We start from the raw sequence: 16886 nt of genomic DNA, 5'->3' as shown, positions 1-16886 counted from the left end.
ATAAGATGTTAATAAACTTGTAATTGTAAAATCAATCTAGTCATTGTCTACTAAAATAACCACTGTGCAACCTCATTCTAAATCCTAGGTTAGCTTAGTTAGCCAACAAACTCTGTAATATGTAAAACAAGGGGTGTCGTCCCCCTCTGTTTAACTCATTAAACTTCTTTTCCAACCTTTCCCCCCACGACTATATGTTGTGACTTCTCCATCCCTCATGTCAGGCTGTGGCTTGAGCCCCAGCATGCCTTCCATCCTTTCCCCACCTTAACCCCCCCCCCCAAAAAAAAGTATCAAACCACCCAAAGACAACGCCTCATTTCCTAAATAATGGTAATAACCCCGCTCTTAACAGAAGAACAAGGATAATCCCTGTTTTACCGATTATTTCCTGGTATCTGGGCGCATGTTTAACAATTCACCATGTTGAGGTGCACAATGATTTTTTTTTTGTAGTGAGTTGTGTGTGTGCGTAGGGGAGGTTGCTGTTCGTGTGTGTCTCTATCATCATCTTCATCATCAGCAGCATAATAATAATAATAATAATAATAATAATAATAATAATAATAATAATAATAATAATAATAATAATAATAATAAACTGTAGACATTACCTGTTTAAAAAAAATGCGATTTTAGCCGTTGGAAGCTGATAAACAAACTCGTTTAACAATGAATAGAAGGACTTCTACTAATGTGTAGACCGTCAATTATCGCCATCTAGGCGTGAAATTCAGTACTATATCCCTTATGATACCTATTTCAAATACGCCATAACACCTAAATTGCCGTAAACTTCCTTGAAAAATATTGACATGTTAATTCCAAGATTGAGAGATAATCCTCTATTAACGCCATCTATGAATGAGATTTAATAATGTATCCTTGACCAACCCGTTTATAGATGCCATAAAAAACAATCAAAAGCGTCTCATTGAATTACCCTCAACTTCCCTGAAAGTTATGACTTGTTTAACTTGGAGTAAAGGACGAGGCTACCCTTCAACTAGCAGAAGGCGCTCACAGTTCACTAGATAAGCACTAGTCTCCCGCTAAGTTACCATGTCTCTCTCCTGTACCGTATATGTGTTTTAACTTATTTATATTTTCTGTTTTGTGTTGGTATAGAATAAGGAGGAGACTAGGCATGCGGAACGTGGTGATGTGGGGTGTGATATTGTGTCTGTTGGTGCTGTGGCTGTGTCGGTCCTCTGAGTGTCTGCCTCGACCTGGTGAGTAACTTACCCCGCTCCCTGCATGACTAATGGTAAATGTGTAGATAATCGCTATCACCAGAAGGAATTGTCCGACTTGGTTGATTTTTTTTTACACTCTACTGTAATATCATGATATTAAATACAAAAATGGAAACAATACATAGAGCCTAATAGAACCTGACCTAACATACCCATAGGTTGAGTATGTTAGGTCAGGTTCTATTAGGTTCTATGCCTTATCGTGTTAATTTGTGTTAAGCAACTTCCCTTAATATTGAGGTTGATATACATCAGCAATGGCGAGAAGGAATTCGTGGAAGCGTTCACCATCATTTATAGGAAACTTCTTTTGAAGAGGGATTCAGAGGTAAACGACAAAAATGGCGCCGGGAGGAGAATTGTGAAGCGGGTTAGGGTAAATAAAAAAAATAAAAATGAAAGTTTTCGTTTCTTGTATTATATAATGAATATCATTAAACCAATAAGTACAGGAAAAAATTAAGAAAATCAACAAACAACAACTGGTGGTAGCCATTATCTACACCTTCACCAAACTTTAACCTGTCTCTATACTCAAGGTTCCTAATGCCCGGGATTTGTCTTGTCATTCTCCTCTGAATTCTTTCCAAGGATTCTATATCCATTCTGTAATACGGTGACCAGAACTGAACTGCGTAATCCAGGTGTGGTCTCACAAGAGCAAGATACAGTTTTAGGATGACCTCGCTAGTCTTGTAACTAACACTCCTTTGTATGAACCCAAGTACTTTATTAGCCTTGTTACGAGCAAAAACCCATTGTTTACTTGGCTTAAGGTTCCTACTTATAATTACTCCTAAATCTCTCTCGCAGTCGGATTTCTCTATGGCATCGTTGTTCATCTGGTATCTGGTTTCCCTGTTTACATCTCCTATACTGAGTACTTTACATTTGTCGAAGTTGAATTTCATCTGCCATTTTTCAGACCATTCGAAAAATTTGTTTAGATCTTCCTGTAGTTTTGCCGAGTCCTCGTCAGATTTGATAACACGTCCTATTTTAGTGTCGTCAGCAAATTTACTTATGTTGCTGTCTATGCCGATATCTATGTCGTTTATGTATATAATAAATAATAATGGTCCAAGTACTGAGCCTTGGGGAACTCCACTTGTGACGTTGCTCCAATGGGACTTAGTGCCGTTAATGCTCACTAGCTGTTTCCTGTCCTGTAACCACGCCCTAATCCATTTAAGGGTGTCACCTTTGATGCCATGAGCTTCTACCTTTCTAATTAGTCTTTCGTGGGGGACTCTGTCGAAGGCTTTGCTAAAGTCGAGATATACCACATCATAATTGTGCCCCTCGTCCACCGATTCGAAAACTGATGAAAAGAATGTTAATAGATTAGTTAGGCAAGAACGTCCGCTTGTGAAGCAATGCTAGGAATCATTGATCAATCGGTGCTTCTCCAGATGATTTCGAATAGAGTTTGAAATGATTACTTCCAGTAATTTGCCTCCTATTGATGTTAGACTGATTGGGCGGTAGTTAGAGGATAGTGATCTATCCCCCTTCTTGAAAATCGGTATTACATTCGCTATCCTCCAGGATTCTGGTAATACACCTGTTTTTAAGGACATGTTAAACAACTTTGCTAAAGGCATACTAAGCTCTTCCTTACATTCCTTTAATACTCTGGCAAATATCTCATCGGGACCAGGTGACTTATTAGGCTTTAGTTTGTCTATTTGCTTACTAACATCGTTACTTGTCACTACTATCTCACTTAATTTGTTTTCTTCACTATCTCTGAATAGTCGGTGCCTCGGGTATCATGTTTAAATTTTCGGTGGTGAAAACTGTTGAAAAATATTTATTCAAATTATTGCTCATTTCTCCGTCGATATCAGTGAGCTCAACGGAGTCTGACCGTATTGGTCCAATCTTTTCTCGTGTTTTAGTTTGATACATTTGGTAGAATCCTTTGGGGTTTGTCTTCGCCTCCCTAGCTATCCTTACCTCATTATTCCTCTTTGCTTTCCTTATCTCTGTTTTAACCCTACTCGCCAATACTCTATAATAGTCCCGGAGGTGAATTTCGCCACGATTTCTCCTTCTACCTATAGCCTTCCTTTGGCCAATGATGTTCTTTAAATAATTATTTATCCATTTAGGGTCATTGTTATCTCATCTGAGTTTTTTGTATGGTATGTTCTGCCTTTGTGCATTAAGTAACTCACTATTTAAATTGTCGTGGAACTCGGCTATCTCAGATCTCGTCATCAAGTCGGTGTCATCTGTCAGGTTCACGGCCAAGCGCGACACCCCTTCTCTCAGCTGCCTCTTTAAACTGTCAAAGTTTGCCCTTCTGAAATCTGATACTTTAGTGGAATTTTCCTTACGTCTGCCCTGAAAATCTAACTGGAATCGAATTTCTTTGTGATCGCTGTTTGCAAGTTCGTTCCCTACCTCGACATTGCTAATGAGGTTTTCTCTGTTCGACAGAACTAAATCCAGTATATTATTACCCCGTGTGGGTTCGGTTATATGTTGACTTAGGAAACAGTCCTGGATCGTCTCGAGAACATCCTCTGATTCTGAGTTACCCGAAAGGTCAGTCCAATCTATTTGGCCAAGGTTAAAGTCGCCTACTATACAGACTTTGTTGTGTATGGAAGCCCTGCACATTTCATCCCAGATAAGTCGCTCATTGACGCGATCAAGATTTGGGGGTCTATATATTACTCCTGTGATTAATTTTTCCCGACCGTCGCCTAATTCTATCCAAATTGTTTCTGTATTCCTCAGTTTTTATTAACTTATTTATTTCACACTTCAGATTATCCCTAACATTGATTGCTACTCCGCATCCCTTCCTGGTCTGCCTATCGGTATGGAACAGTTTGTAACCCGCAATTTGGTATTCGACTGGTAATTCACGTGTGTCTAGGTTGATCCATGTTTCAGTGAATGCAATTATATCGATTTCTTCGGTACATACCAAGGCCCTAATATCATCCATTTTGTTTCTCATACTTCTACTGTTTGCGTAGTATACATTTAAGTTAGTCGTGTTCTGAGTCCTCCCCTTACCGAGTTTAGTTTTAAACTCCGTCTAATTTAGTTTTGTCATCATTCCTAACACTATTTCCCTGTAATCTTTCGCCTTGTTTACCCGCTCCCACTGCAGTCTCCTCCACCCCCGTGCCCATATGTTCTCTTAGCAGTTTAAAGACTTCGATATCTTTTGAACTGCCCCCTCTAGAGCCCCAGCCAGGGTTGCTACTCCATCCCTAGACAGGTGCACCCCATCCCTAGCATAAAGGTCCCTTCTGCCATAGAAGTTGTCCCAGTTGTCAATGAATGGGACTGATATTGACTTGCAATATCTGTCAAGACGGTCGTTGACACCAACTGCCCTTGACAACCATGCACTGTCAACTCCCCTTCTAGGCAGGACACTGCATATGATAGGGATCCCTCCCTTAGTCCTAATACGATCTATAGCTGCCTTGAACTTATCAAGAAGTTCCTCGCTCCTACACCGGCCAATATCATTGTCTCTTGCACTGAGGCAGATAATGGGTTTGTTCCCATTACCAGAGAAGATATTGTCCATCCTGTCAATTATATCCCCCACCCCAGCTCCTGGCAAACTCACCCTCATCCTATTTTTGTTTTTACCACAAAAGGCCCTGTCCATGTACCTTACCTGTGAGTCACCAACAATTAAAGTTTTTATACCTTCCTTGTCATCCCTGTTTCTGACTCTATTAACGTTCAATTCGTCTATCAAGGGACTGAACGGGTTGGTACACTTAGCTGTTGTTGTCGTTGTTGTCGTCGTATCCTTCGGGTGCTTTTTCACCACCAGCTTTGTTTTCCCACTACTCACAACTTTCCACTCTCGAGTTTTCGTCAGACACTGGCTTTACTCGTCCAGCCTCTCCTTTTAACTTTGCCAGCTCTTTCCTTAATTTCAGGTTCTCCAACGTGGCCCTCTCAATTTCTAACTTGGCCCTCGCCAATTCTTCAATGGACCACTCCAGTTTGGTCAACAAACTCTCATACCCAAGACCGCACATAGCACTGGCCATATCTGATAATTATCCCTCCAGAGCTAACCCTGCCGTGACATTTCCCCTAGTGCCTAAAACTGTATCTTGCTCTTGAGACCACACCTGGATTACGCAGTTCAGTTCTGGTCACCGTATTACAGAATGGATAGAATCCTTGGAAAGAATTCAGAGGAGAATGACAAGACTAATCCCGGGCATTAGGAACCTTGAGTATAGAGACAGGTTAAAGCATCTTAATTTGCACTCCCTTGAGAGACTTAGAGCGAGGGGCGACCTGATAGAGGTGTATAAGTGGAAGGAGGGGCTAAACAAAGGGGACATTACAAAGGTACTCAAATTATCCAACCAGGAGCGAACTCGTAACAATGGTTTTAAATTAGACAAACTTAGATTTAGGCGTGAAATAGGTAAACACTGGTTTGGAAACAGAGTAGTGGATGAATGGAACAAGTTACCAAATATCATCATTAACTCGAATACGCTGAATTGCTTCAAACATAGGTTGGATGCTCATATGAGCAATAGTGGTTGGGTGTAAACGGGACTGCCCAGTATGGGCCAATAGGCCTGCTGCAGTTCCCTCCATTCTTATGTTATGTTCTTATCTACTATACTGGGACGCCATAAACGGTTAATTTGGATAGTAGTCCGGTTTCGAATTCGGTTTTTTTGTGTGCAACCACATTACCTACCAAAAATTTTAATTTCTTCAGACACTTCGCGAGTTCGAAAAACCACAACATTCCCTTGAAGAAATCTGTTTCCGGAGCTCGAAAAAGGGTCCCACGTTTCCCATGAGCACCATTCTCTTTTTTCCTACTGATGAGAGCAGCTCTTCAAGCGGATGTTTTTTTTTAATTCTCTATATACCCGTTATTACTCGTCCTCGCAGAAAGTGTCATAGAAGAAATTCGTCTTATTTTTATTAAGTAATGTGGTGGCAAACAATAAAATAACGGACTTCGAAACCCCTTAATCAATACTTTTCATAGCTGACGTGGTTAAGGGAATATTTCACTTGAAGTTGTGAAAACCGTGTCATACCTGTGAAACCCTTGTAGGTCCTGAAAAAACGGGGTTTTGGTCCAGTTGTTGTCGAAGTCCTTGAGATTTTGCCAATTCTCAGAAGCGTGTAGACCACAACAAAAGTACGATTTCTTACTTGATTTTTTTCGCGGTTGACGCCTGATCTATTAAAAGTATATTATGGCTAAAGGTCGGTATAGGTACACCAAGGAACTATATATTTATATTTATTTAGGGAGAAAGAGTCAAACAAATACTTAGAAGTTTCGGTCGCAAATTTTTATTTTTCAGAGTATTTTAACCAATATGATTCCCTTCTCCCCCCCCCCCCAAATAGATACCAACCTTATAGGTTATTAAAAGTGGGCAGGGCTTTGTAGTGGGAAACTGGGAAAAAAACACTAAACCCTTAAAAACCTTAATTAACTTTTCCGAACTAGTTAAGAAGTGCTTTAGAGCTTATGGGTCCCTCGTCATCTAAACACCGAAAAAACTGCCTTCGCATACTAAATACTGAAAACACTGATAAGATTTTTATAGTTCTAGGGTTTTTATTGGTTAGGAAAGGTTAGGTAAGCTTTTCAAAGGTGAGATTCGTTTGAAACAAAATACACCAGGAAAACCGATTTTTGTTAGTTTGGTTAATGTTACTAAAACAAATGTTTACCTATATTAAAATCAATTTAGTGGCCCCCCTTGTTCTTTAATTTGCTTTATGGGAGTTTCACAATATATTACAAGCACTTAACTCAAACCCATCGCGAAAAGCAGATTTATAAAACCATTCACAAAGACGTCCCGTCGCAGGGTAGTGAAGTGTAAGTTAGGTCTGGGGATCATCTTCCTTATATAGTTTTCACTCGTTTCCTATCCTTCTCTGGTTTACTTTGTTTTATTTTAAGACAAACACCAGTGTAGAAATAAAATAGCAAAGCTAAAGTAAACATTTCTCTTGGTTTGCTGCCTTAGTGTTCCTAGCTCAATTTCTTGCCAAGGTATTGAATTTTGTTTTCAGTGCCAAGACAAAAGTAGAAATTGAAATTGGGGATCAATCTATTTTACACACTTAAGGCCATGGTAAATTAATTTCGGGGATAGTCGTAATTATAGGAGTGATTCACACCTCTGTATTTAGGAGTGTTAAAGGTCGTCCGATTCCCGACATCTCATTTCAGTATCTTTATCCTCACAGTTAACTCTCCGGACATCTACAACTCGTGGAAACACTGTGTTGACCCCCAAAAATGTTGCAGGCACATCAAGGACTCCCTGGCCTTCCAACAGTGCTGTCATGACAATGGCTGCTGCACCAAGTTCTGTGATGACCCGAGTGAAGGTAAGAGCGGCAGCACCCGAGACTAAATTAAAGGCTGGACACGACAGCAGGAGGGGGGGGGGGGCGGGTAAGCTGGTATAAGAGAAGTTTGTTCCCTGCCAGAATTTATTGATATGGGAGTTATGGTGGGGTGCGGTGGCTGAGTGGATATAGCATTCAGTTCCTGTAATAGGTATCACTGGTTCGACCCGAAGACACCCACAGCCAACCCAGCGGAATTGATTCTTATATAGGAATTGAGAAAAAACAAGGTTGTCATTTGCAAGAGAAAAGTCATAGAAGGAAAGTTTCTTAAAATTGTCTAAACTACTAATTCCAATAGTTAAATTTCTAAGATTCCCCGGATGACCGAAACTAAAATTTTGCCGACGGGAGTCTTGGGGTTACAGCAATGCTGAGGCGTTTTGCTAGCCGCAGGGCTGGCAACACACCCCTCCTCCCTCTTATTCCGGCAAGACGAGCGGCTTGACTCAATACCGGTCAAGTCACTCGGCTAGTGAAGTTGTCTGTAGGGTCAAGCAACCACCAATTGGTCGGCCTCACATCGGTCCCGAGGCTGCCGCGCCGTCAGGGCCAAGTGGAAGGGTGGGTATACTTCCTCACTACCCCTGGGGACAATGTCTTCCTCTTGTTGGGCTCTGGAAATTCACTCATTAGCACCCTTAACCCCTTCCAACCCCAGGTGGTGCAACTGGGACTCCTGTACCCACCGTTTTGACCTCGCCCGCCAGCGGGTCGAACATTGATAAATTTGAGGAGACCTAAAGGACAAAAACAAATTAAAAATAAGCAGAAAGGCCCTTCAGGGGCCAATGGTAGAGACAATGCCTGGTACACTTAAGTTGGCAGCACATGATAGATATTCAGTGATAAAATTCAATTGATGATGTATCAATAATGGATCTTGATAAAATTTGAATTACACCGCACCCTTGTCCGGGTATCCGGCGGCGAGCCTCGTGTCTCCCCCAACGGATGGTAGCCTCCTGGTGGCGGTGTCGTCCCCGGAGGAGCGTTCGTCTTTAGCACCGTCCACACGATCGAGCAGTGCTCAGCGGGCGTTGCCCGTTTACCGGGCAAAGCCTGTGTGTTGTTGGACACACGGGGGTGGTTGGCGGCAGTCATAGTCGGGCGCCGGTAGCTAGTAGGTGGTCGGCAGTGGCGGGTGCGGTACGATCACCATGGTGTGTCGCAGGAATAATCGCCGGACAGTTAAAGCGAAGAGCATAGCGTTGTGTACCATAATAATTGCTGCTATGTGCAAAAAGAAGAACCAAATGCAGTAAAGGGAATGGTGCAAAGAGTGGTTAGGTCGAAGAAAAGTATTGGGAAGTCATGCCACGATTTTACTGCAAGATGGACATGAGCAAGACTTCACCAATTACATGAGAATGAATCCCAACACCTTTTACAAACTTCCAGCGAATGTGGAACCATATATAAAAAAAAAAGGATACCAATATGAGGGAGAGTATATCTACAGAGGCTCGTCTAGAGGCAATGCTCATATATCTTTCAACTGGGTGCACCTGCACATCACTTCAGTATAGAACGAGGATTTTAAAACAAAGTTTGTCTCGCATAATACCTGCAACTTGTCAAGCCATGTATGAAGTACTCAAGGAAGATTACTTGCAGGTGAAATTTGTAGTACATAAAAATTAATTGAATGTTAGAATTGATATGCATAGACAGGAAGCTATGGGACTAGAGCGAGGAGAGCGGCAAGAACGAAGAGTACAGTCGAATGTCCTCATTACATAATACATAAGCACTCTCCCGTTTATTGTCACGCCAATAATGTACATTGCATAAGCTTATTTGGTTATACACTGGACATCTGGACCGAGCGGGGAACATATACGTATCACATTTGCAGTACTTAACTTAGGTTTTACAATGTGATGGCATACGTTCTGTCAGTATCTCTGTTCATACCTCACCGATTTGAGGACCCCGAGGTCAGCGGTGGCGTAGTGATCAGCTGTCACGTGAGGTTCCAATAATAACACGTGTCTTGTATTGGTCTTGTGTAATGTTGAATATTAATGACAATATTATAGGAGTGTCGGTTTTCCGGTTTTATCGATTATTAATATTGAAAAGATATTAAAACATTAATATTTGTGAAGGGGTCCCAGTGTCAACTCGTTTGTCTGGCAGAGTCGTCGCTCCATATCTGGCAGCAAACAACCAGGCAGGCGGACCATGATTTCGCTCAACGACGGGCACGGGCAATCCTCTGGTTTGCCCGCCAATTTTGCCCGATAACGGGCATTTAGCGCGTGCCCACCGGGCACTGCTCGTTCGTATGGACGGGCTTTAAGAGAGATCTCCCAGATCCCCGGAGCTCGGGTTTCATGTGCCCCTCGCGTGACTCAAGGTAATTGCAAGTCTTCTCTCCAGACGTGACGATAATCGAAAGAAAATTTTTTTTTTAAAGATTTACATCCATGAGATGTGATGACATTAGAACAATATAAAAAGGTTGGTCTCCTTGATCTAACCCCCACTTTGTTGCTAACACTTGAAAGGCTAGTTTTGCCAGAAAGTCACATTGGCCTTGATCCAGCTCCAGGTGCTTCCACTGCCAGGAGTTTGGGCACGTTAGTCGTTCATGTCGCAGTTAGCAGAACGGCTTTCCAAGTGTATGTGTCATGTGGTAAGCTGGACTATGACAGGACAAGGACTGTTCTGGTCCTGTCTCGTGTTCCAGCTGCCATTGGGCTGGCCCAACTTCGTCAAAGGAGTGTGACCGTTACAAACTCGAGAGGGAGGTGCTAGAGATTCGAAGCAAGAAGATTAGCCTTGCCGAGGTAAATCGGTGAACTCTCTCCCGGTTTGTGCGTCTGGGAGTTCTTACACCTCGATGTTATCCCCCCTTCCCTGCAGTTCTTTTGCTGCGACAAGATGCTCTTATTTTCTCTGCTACTTTTCGCTTGTCTCCCTCAACTGATGATAGTTTTACCATTTCCCCCTACATCTCCCCCATGGAGGTTTCGGGGGCCCCCGTTTCGGCCGTTTCTGGTGCCTCGTCGAACCAGAAGCGGTGGTCCTAAGGTGTGGCCTTCGGGTACCCACTGGTGAGTCTCTGAAGTCTTCCTAGGTATCGGCTACGGTCGTCACCCCAGTGACTCTGACTCTATGCCGGATGTTTTTGGTGTTCAAGCCCCTGGGGCTCGCTCCCTCGCACGAGGCAGGTCTAGCGAGGTCATACATGGAGATTCGACTTCCACGGGATCTTGTACTCTGCTCTCGGCCTTTTTCTCCTTAGCGAAGCCCGCTGCTTACAAGCAGAACAAGAATATAGTGGGTGCTGAGAAGCTCCCATCTAAGGGCTTTTCTAAGCCTCGCAAGTAATAAATGTTTAGTTTACTTCAGTGGAATCTCAGTGGGTTACGCTCAAACTGGGAGGAGCTCTAACTGCTCCAGCTCAGGTTCTGGCCGGTCTGCGCATGTCTGCATGAAACACTGGTTGGCTCGTGCTCCCATCCCTCTCCCAGAGGTTGCTCTGCCTTGCTTTTTACTCCCCCCCCCCCCCCACACACACACCTTTGATCCGGCACAGGGCAATAATGGAGGCGCAGCTATTTTTTGAAGATACCTCTCGGGTTATCTCTTAGCCTTTTTAACATAACTTTCTCCTGCAGGTTGAACTCCACCTGCAGCGCACGTATACTGTGTGTTCCTCTATCTTTCACTTAACTCACCGGTTGACAAAGAGGATCATCTGTTTTTGATCCGTCTACTCCCTCCCTCCTTCTTTAATAGTCGGTGATTTCAATGATTGTCACACCCTACGGGGTGACACTCAACAATGATTGCTTCAGTGATTGATGCCCTGGATCTCGGTATCCTAAATAACGGTGACCGCATACTTTTCCATGCCCAGACAAACACGACTTGTGGAATTGATATCTCCTAGAGTTCTCCCGACATCCTTCTTGACTTAACGTGGAGGGTTACGGGAGATCTCTGTGGTAGTGACCATTAACCCGTCCTCCGGCTTTCCCAACGTCTTCCCGTTACCACGTGTCACTCGCTGGCGACTGGACAGAACTGACTGGATGTGGTTTTGGTGTTTCGCCACGGTGGACCAACGTGTTGCAGAGTTCAAGGAAGTTGATAGCGTTGCTGAATACTTCTCCACCATTCTCCAATATTCCGGTGAACTTTCCATACCTTTGATCTCTGGAGGAGTGTAGACACGCTGTGACTGAACGTTGTTAGGCTTGTGATCGATACCGTTGGCTCAAGACTTGACTTTTGTCCAGGAGAATACAAGAGAGACAGCCAAGGCCCGTCGGGTCCTTTCTCAACGTTGGGACGCAAATGTCGCAGGCAAGGTCTATAGAATAGACCTTGGTCACAAGTATGGAAGCAGGTCCGTAAGATAGCAGAAAAGTTCACTCAAAGCCTCCACCCCCCCCTCCCCTCCGGTCCTCAAGATTAATGGGGATAGTCACTGATGGTGGGTGATAGCTGGCATACTTGCTGGGTCTTCTCTGGCATACTTGCTGGGGCCTTCACTGACGTACTTGTTAGGACTTTCTTTGTTGTCAAGTCGCTCTACCAAGGTCTCCAGTGGTGCGTTGACAGTTGGAGGTTTAAAAGTGTCACCAGCTGGGCTTCTTGTCCTAAGGGGGGGGGGGGGAGAGAGTGTTACAATGTCCCTATTCCCTAAGGAAACTACGATCCGTTCTCCCCTTGTAGTGAAACCTCCCCCAGGCCAAATAACCTCTCATACGCCGTGATTCATCACCTAAGTAGCGTGTCCCTATCGTTCTTGCTGGGGCTGTTTATTTGAATGTGGAAAGAGTTTTACCCCTCCTCCTCTAGTAAGACTGCAGTCATCCTTTCCCCTAAGCTCGGTAAGAAGTCGTCTGTTCCTCTCAACTACCAACCCATAGCCCGGACTGTTTGAATGTTTAAACTATATGAGAAGATGGCCAATACGTGTACGGTGTTTAGAGAAGGGTGGACATATATCGACTGTCCAGTGTGGTTTTCATCGATAGCACTCGACGATGGATGGACTTGTTCGGTTGGACACCACCATCTCTCGAGCTTTTGCATCCCGACAGCACGTGGTAGGTGTCGTCCTTGACATAGAGAAGGCATATGACATAGCCTGACGGTACGAGATGCATTACATTCCTTTAGCCTCAAGGATCGGATGTCTTTGTTTATACTTGTACGAGGTTTCCTTAATGATCGTACCTTCAATGTGGTTAGTTACTGCACACTCGGCCACCCTCTCATAGGATGAGGATGTTCCTCCTGGACAGTATCTGCAGTGTTTCCCGATATGCTTTGGCCATTAATGGCATATCCCGAGGATCTTTGTACCACTCTTTACGTGGATTCATTTTTCGTCTCGTCTGCCTCTTCCTGTCTAGATGTGGCCGAACACCATATCCATCTGGTGCTTACCCGTCTGGGCAGACTCCCACGGTTTCCGATTTTCTCAGATTTCAACTGTAGCCATGAAAATTTTCCAGAGCAGGGAGCTTTGTGATGCAGAGACACTCCCGGTAGTGAAGCAGTCTCGCTTTCTGGGTATGGTCCTGGACGACACTTACGAGAATTAAAGAAGTCTTGTTTCCGCCGATGTATCTTATCCGTATGCGTCTCATTCGTTTGTTCTCGCGTGTCTTTTGGGATGCTGATCGGAGCTTGCACCTTCGTACGTTGGTTTGGTCTAAACTTGATCGTGGCTGCGAGCTGTATTCCCCCACGACGCCATCTCGTTTGCGTATTTTATAATGTCCACCACACAGCCTGGATGCAAGTGCTTTTAGATCTACCCCATCCCCAGTACGGCTTTACTGTCCTCCATTTACAGTATACCTCGCCCCCTTTGACTTCCGTGCGGGGTATCTCGTCAAGGAGTTCGGTCTATCCTGTTTTTTGAATGCCTGTTGTATACAAGGCTATTCCACCAAGGCTGCTGTCGGGGTAGAAGAATTACCGATATTTTTGGGGAGTCGAGGGTGCTCATATCCCTGACCATGTTTGATTGCTCTTTTTTTAGAGTTTAAAGCATGCTGCTGAGCACGGTAACTGTTTCCGTCTTTACGGACGGGTCGAAGACGGATGCCGGGCAGGATATTCTGTGGTATCAAGGACCTTTAGTTTCTCCAGTGCGTTACCTATTACTGTAGTGTCTTAATTTTTACGGCTGAGCTATGTGAGGTTTTAGCAGCATTGCAGTGCGTTTTTGTTAAATCCATTACAAAAAAAATTATAACTTCTCACCTACTGGTCGCCAAATTTTTTGAGTGGCTATTTCTACTCAAATGGTGTGGGCGGGTGGTTCAGTTTTGCTAGGTACCTGCTCAAGTCGGGGTTGATGGTAATGAGGTGACCGGTGCGGAGGCGAGGCATGTGGCAGCGGCTGCAAGCGAACCCTAAGGGAGAGGTCTCCTTTTCCGCGACATTCCACCCTGTACTCCTGGGGAAGGTCCATCGCTTGTGGCGGGACAAGTGGGGGTTAAAAAAAAAGAGAATGGATGTGGTACAGCCTCCCACCTGCGACAGTCAGCGTTGTCAATCATCGCCTCAGAGTTATGAACCACGGGAATATGAACCTGCGTCCGAACCATTCGCTAGTGACGTGGAGTGAGAGACCGGGGACGAGAGGGTGATGGGCAGGGTGTGGGGTGGGGGGGCAGGAGTGGTTTTCAACTAGAGGTATTGTGCGGCTAGCAAGACGGGATTTATTATTTAGAAGCAAATAATTAGTCAACCTGTCGCTTAATACCATGATTCACTCATACTTGCTGAACTAATATTTAGTCATTCTTATTTTGTGCAACCACTGTCACCAGAACAGATCCTCACACAAACCTTATTCACACCACACGTGATAATGCTCAACAATACTCACATTTTCTGTAACGCTTGTTGCGAAATGTCGCCTTTGCCTGCTTTAATTACCGGGCAGGAGTCTTATTTGCCTTAATGACCCTTGTGCAATCGATAGGCATTAATCTGTATTTTAAATAAGCGTGGCAGAGCCTAATTACAGGGAACTACTGATATTTGTTTAATGAATATCCATGACATTGGCTGTATAACCAAGGATGAAAAGGAAATTAAGACCTGCAGAATTCATAGAATTGTCAAATTACACAGATTATGTGAAGAGGTGTAATATGATTCGTGTATTTAAGAAGCATTTGACTAAGACGTATGACAGTCTACAGTGGTGTATAAGTTAGCGAGTAGCCGGCCATGGCTAGACTCGGTTTTTACTTATTCTCCATCATCCTCAAAGGTTACTTGCATGATGTAAATAAATACTGAGAATATAAGTTGCCGTATATGCATTTTTTTGGTTCCAATTCATTCAAACAGGCTGAGGACACCCTATGCAAGCATTGGTGTGTATAATTAGGAAGGAAGGTATGCATTAATTACCCAATGGATTGGTTAGCATAATTTTTCTTGGTAAACGACTTTCAAATGATAGTAAACACCGATTCATATTAGAAGAACTTCATTGAAACTTCTTTGTATAGTCATTAAGAGGAAGCATCCGAGAGCAACGTCTTAGCGTCTTAACTAAGCAGGGAAGGATTACAAATTAGATCTAACCACGCTACTCTACCTGGTTAACTACTGCCAGGCGTAGATGTTGCTTTCATTTGCACTCGATCCTATACGTAAATACAGTTGTTTAACACCACCCTTTTTTCAGTGGAAATTACAATTTATGAAGTTTACCCTCCATAATATTAACTGGCCATAAAACTTTCCCAGTCGCAATTTTGTGCACTACACCCGGTACGGATGGCCCGGCCCGCCTGACGATAAGCGCAGGTTAGGGATTAGCACACACACGAGTGTGTATAATTACTCCGAGAAGTTCGCTATATCTGTTATGACAATTTTGTAGTTACTATAATGGGGTTGACTTGCTGTAAATGAAAAGTAATATGCGTATTTTAAGTGGACCTTGTAGGTTATGTATATAAGCTACTGTGCCGAGTAGCAACCCTGTATATAAGCTACTGTGCCGAGTAGCAACCCTGTATATAAGCTACTGTGCCGAGTAGCATTTATATATATCATCACGTGGCAACACTGCACGTTATGTGGCAACATTGCCCCGAGGCTGCCATATGGCAAGGCAGCCTTAGTCTGACTGTGTGAGCCGTGCATGGCACACGCGAGTCACCACTTGTATTTCTCTCATCCATAATAAACGGACTCGGTGTTACTCAGTGTTTCCCTACCCATCACTGCATTCTTCAGGGCACACTAGTAACTTTCAGACCTCATAAAATAGTTTTTTTTTTATGCTAACTTCCCCCACCCACACAGTGTGATTCAAACTGCCAAGCTACTAGTTATCCACTATGTGCGATCATTACATAGTGATAGAAAAATAAAACCTTTTCATTTTGCTCTAGACACTAAAGCAGTTGGTAATTTTTTGGGCCAATTTACAAATTCATTGTCTAACATGCTGTTTAAGTGACCGTTCCATCAAGCTACAAATAATCATTTAGTTTTATCACGTGCAATGCATAATTTACGCAGGTGTAGAGTAATCATAACCCACTGTTAATAGTATTAGCATTTATTTCACATTAAATACATTGCCCATCCTCCTGCCTTCTCAATGACTGCCTGGAGTCTCTCAGGCATTGAAGAGACGAGGTTCCTAGCAAGTTGCGGTTGTTGTAGGAACATTTCCCTTTGCCTTTTGATATGGGCTATCAGCTGTTGAGATGTCCTCTCTCTCTCCGACTCCTACGTATTGACCATTGTCCCCATAGGTTTTCTATAGGATTTCAGTCTCAACCCTTGCTTGGCCACTCTATCAGAAGCAAATCATCTTGCTGTTGAAATAAGTCCGTGACTACTCTGGCTGTTTGGATGGGTCAGCAGTCGTGCAGGAAAATGACCGGATTTGGTAGGAATGGGAAGTTTCGTTCTTGCAAGGAAGGAAGAAATTTTTTTTGGGATGTCTATTTTTCTGGGCAGTGAACCTTCCCTCAATTTGTTGCGTCACCCACACCATGGATGGATGGATATCCACCCCCAGGTATTGCAGGTAAAGTGTCTGCTGCGTACTTCCTCGAAGATGTGGCGACGATCGTATCTGCAAATGAAAACCCGTAATCTTAATGCTTCAAGTGTAATACTTGGTAAAATCCCTATGTAGGTAAATTACACCAATTTCATGCTTAGTTTAAAATGAATAATAGCTTACGCTTATCCTTAAGGCTGATTAATAGA

The 16886-nt window shown here is 43.5% G+C and overlaps 1 protein-coding gene across 1 annotated transcript in view; it reads left to right on the top strand.

The window, feature by feature from the left end:
- Nucleotides 1–10997, top strand: part of LOC121870535 (kielin/chordin-like protein) — a 97810-nt gene extending 86813 nt beyond the window's left edge. Inside the window, exons 8-10 of the mRNA XM_042372368.1 lie at nucleotides 7494–7637; nucleotides 10634–10720; nucleotides 10807–10997. Coding sequence (XP_042228302.1) covers nucleotides 7494–7637; nucleotides 10634–10720; nucleotides 10807–10997 — 422 coding nt within the window. The remainder of the gene's footprint in view (nucleotides 1–7493; nucleotides 7638–10633; nucleotides 10721–10806) is intronic.
- The last annotated feature ends 5889 nt before the right edge of the window (nucleotides 10998–16886 follow it).

Source organism: Homarus americanus, unplaced genomic scaffold (assembly GCF_018991925.1).
Source record: "Homarus americanus isolate GMGI-L3 unplaced genomic scaffold, GMGI_Hamer_2.0 scaffold56333, whole genome shotgun sequence".
Lineage (NCBI taxonomy): Eukaryota > Metazoa > Arthropoda > Malacostraca > Decapoda > Nephropidae > Homarus > Homarus americanus.
Note: the sequence above shows the minus strand (reverse complement) of the source record. Positions and strands in the feature narration are given on the sequence as shown.